The sequence below is a fragment of the Mustelus asterias genome, unplaced genomic scaffold (assembly GCF_964213995.1).
Source record: "Mustelus asterias unplaced genomic scaffold, sMusAst1.hap1.1 HAP1_SCAFFOLD_229, whole genome shotgun sequence".
Lineage (NCBI taxonomy): Eukaryota > Metazoa > Chordata > Chondrichthyes > Carcharhiniformes > Triakidae > Mustelus > Mustelus asterias.
The window spans coordinates 317455-320349 of record NW_027590208.1 but is presented as its reverse complement, the minus strand read 5'-3'; the positions used below and the strand labels follow the sequence as shown (position 1 = coordinate 320349).

Genomic DNA, 2895 nt, shown 5'->3' with positions numbered 1-2895 from the left:
GGAGAGCAGATTGCACAGTAACTTTCCTGAAGGGGCTTTGGGAAGATGGGGTAAACTCCAGAGGGTGTGTGGTCTAACCGCAGAGCTCTCTCGAAGAGCCTGGCACTCGCACGATGGGCCGAATGGTCTCCCTCAGTGCGACTGCACTCCCTATGTCACCCTATCCTAACAGTTCGGGAGCCGGTCTCCCTCCCGTCAGGCTGACATGGAACATGTTGAAGGCAGTTTTTAATGTCGCTTTATGGAGGAGTGCGGGGCACCTCACTCACTCCCTCCCTCCGTTCCTCCCTCCCTCCTTCCGTCCGAGAGAGATTCCCTGTCTCAGATGGACTCCCCCCTCTTTCCCTCCAATCGCAATTATCACACTCTCTCTCTCTCTAATGGCAATTATCTCTCTCCCTCCCCAATAGAAATTATCACACTCACTCTCCCTCTCTCTCTCCCCAATGGAAATGATCACACTCCCTCTCTCTCTCTCCCCAATGGAAATTCTTGCTCCCTCTCTCTCTCTCCAATGGAAATTCTCACTCTCTCTCTCTCTCTCTCTCTCCCCAATGGATATTCACACTCCCTCTCTCTCTCTCCCCAGTGGAAATTATCACACTCCCTCTCTCTCTCTCCCCTTAATGGACATTCTCACTCCCTCTCTCTCTCCCCAATGGAAATTATCACACTCCCTCTCTCTCTCTCTCCCCTCAATGGACATTCTCTCTCCCTCTCTCTCTCCCCAATGGAAATTCTCGCTCTCTCTCTCTCCCCCAATGGAAATGATCACACTCCCTCTCTCCCTCTCCCCAATGGAAATTCTCGCTCCCTCGCTCTCTCTCCCCAATGGAAATTCTCACACTCACTCCCTCTCTCTCTCCCCAGTGGAAATTATCACATTCTCTCTCTCTCCCCAATGGAAATTCTCGCTCCCTCTCTCTACCCCCAAATGGAAATGACCACACTCCCTCTCTCTCTCCCCAGTGGAAATTACCACACTCCCTCTCTCTCTCCCCAGTGGAAATTACCACACTCCCTCTCTCTCTCTCTCTCCCCAGTGGAAATTACCACACTCCCTTTCTCTCTCTCCCCAGTGGAAATTATCACACTCCCTCTCTCTCTCTCTCCCCAGTGGAAATGATCACACTCCCTCTCTCTCTCTCTCCCCCCAATGGGCATTCTAACCCCCTCTCTCTCTCCTCAGTGGAAATTATTACATTCTCTCTCTCCCCAATGGAAATTCTCACTCCCTCTAATGGAAATTATCACACTCCCTCTCTCTCTCCAATGGAAATTATCACACTCCCTCTCTCTCTCCAATGGAAATTATCACACTCCCTCTCTCCAACAGAAATTACCACACTCTCCCTCTCTCTCTAATGGCAATTATCACTCTCACTCTCTCTCCACCCAACAGAAATTGCCACACTCCCTCTCTCTCCCCAATAGAAATTGCCACACTCCCTCGCTCTCTAATAGAAATGTACGGTTGAGAGAGATGGATATGAATAAAGCACACACACACACACACACACACACACAGAGAGAAGGACCCACCTTGTTGTAGATTCCCCAGGAGAGTTCAGTTTCTATCACCATAATAACAATACCAAACATGCCAAAGATCAGAGCATAGTCGCTGAGACGCTTCCTCTTCTCGAACAGGGCGCGCCGGTGCCCCAGTTTGTAGCCAATGTTCTGATTCTTCTTCTTGTTGCCCCTGCGGGAGTTGGCACCGGAGCTGGAGGATGGAGGGTGGCAGTGCAGGAGTTGTTGCTGGGGTTGCTGCTGTTGCTGGTGGTCCCTGTCCTTGCAGGAGATGACAATCTCCGGCGTGTTACCCAGGAGGAGGTGGTTACAGCTGAAGAGTTGCAGGGGCTGGGAGTCGGGCTCCGAGTCGATCAGGTTCCTTTTGGAGCTGCTCAGGCCGCTCAGTGGCTTTACTACGCCGCCGTTGTACTTGCAGCTACTCATGGCGATCTCGGTGAAGGGGTTGCTGTCTCGCCGGTGGACCAGAGGGCTGGCCTGCCGATGCTTCCCGCCCGACGCCCCGGCGGCCGGGGGCTGGTGATGGTGGTGGGGCGTGGGAGCCCCCAGCAGGTGCTCGTCCGGGCTCCCCGTCCAGGAGCCCAGCCCCTGGTGCTGGATGTGGCCGGACGTGGAGGAGCCTGTCCTGAAGGCTGGCGAGGAGGTGTTGAGCAGGTTAGGCAGGACCAGAGCTTGGCAGTGCTGTTGCTGTGGCTGGTGGCACTCCAGCCCGACTGGGGCCGAGGGGTACTGGCATTTGATAATGTCCTCCTCCAAGTCTCCGACCCCAGAGTCATGGCAGTGCCCGGACTGTGCGTTGTCCATGGTCTTACCCTGGAGTAACCCAAACATGCAAACTCCCCGCGCAGCCAGGAGATGTCCAACTTGGTACCCTCCCCTCTCCCTCAGTGAGAGAATCCTAGTCCAGCCTTAGATGGCCCCTCCTGCCTACACCCCCCCCCCTCCCCAACAACCTCTCCAATTCCAGTAGCCAGCCTCCCCCTCTCTCCCCCCAAATGCAACTCCCCCTCCAGTCCCAATTGCAACTCCCTCTCTTGTGCCAACTGCAACTCCCCTCCAGTCCCAATTACAAACACCCTCCCCAGTGTCTATTGTAACTCCCACTCCAGTGTCTAATGCAACTCTCCCTCCAGTCCCAATTGCAACTCCCTCGCTAGCAGTTCGATGCCTCCTCGCTGCTGGGAGCTGGACATTCCCCAGGGACAGCCTGCCCCTCACCCCACTAGCAACGAGCAGCGACAGGACCCCGCTGCTCCCCTCTGCACTGGACTTTACCACTCTGCCTCCAGCCATCCATCCAGCCTACCTGGTCCTCTAGCTGCCTCTGCCTCTCGCTCGCAGCCTCTCTCCTCCTTTTGTCCC

At 55.1% G+C, this 2895-nt stretch overlaps 1 protein-coding gene across 1 annotated transcript in view; it reads right to left on the bottom strand.

Moving 5' to 3' along the window:
* The window catches only part of LOC144485832 (small conductance calcium-activated potassium channel protein 2-like), a 159304-nt gene extending 156884 nt beyond the window's left edge, over window positions 1-2420 (bottom strand). Inside the window, exon 1 of the mRNA XM_078203904.1 lies at window positions 1543-2420. Within this exon, the coding sequence (XP_078060030.1) occupies window positions 1543-2364 (822 nt within the window). The 5' untranslated portion in view covers window positions 2365-2420. The remainder of the gene's footprint in view (window positions 1-1542) is intronic.
* Window positions 2421-2895: the final 475 nt, after the last annotated feature.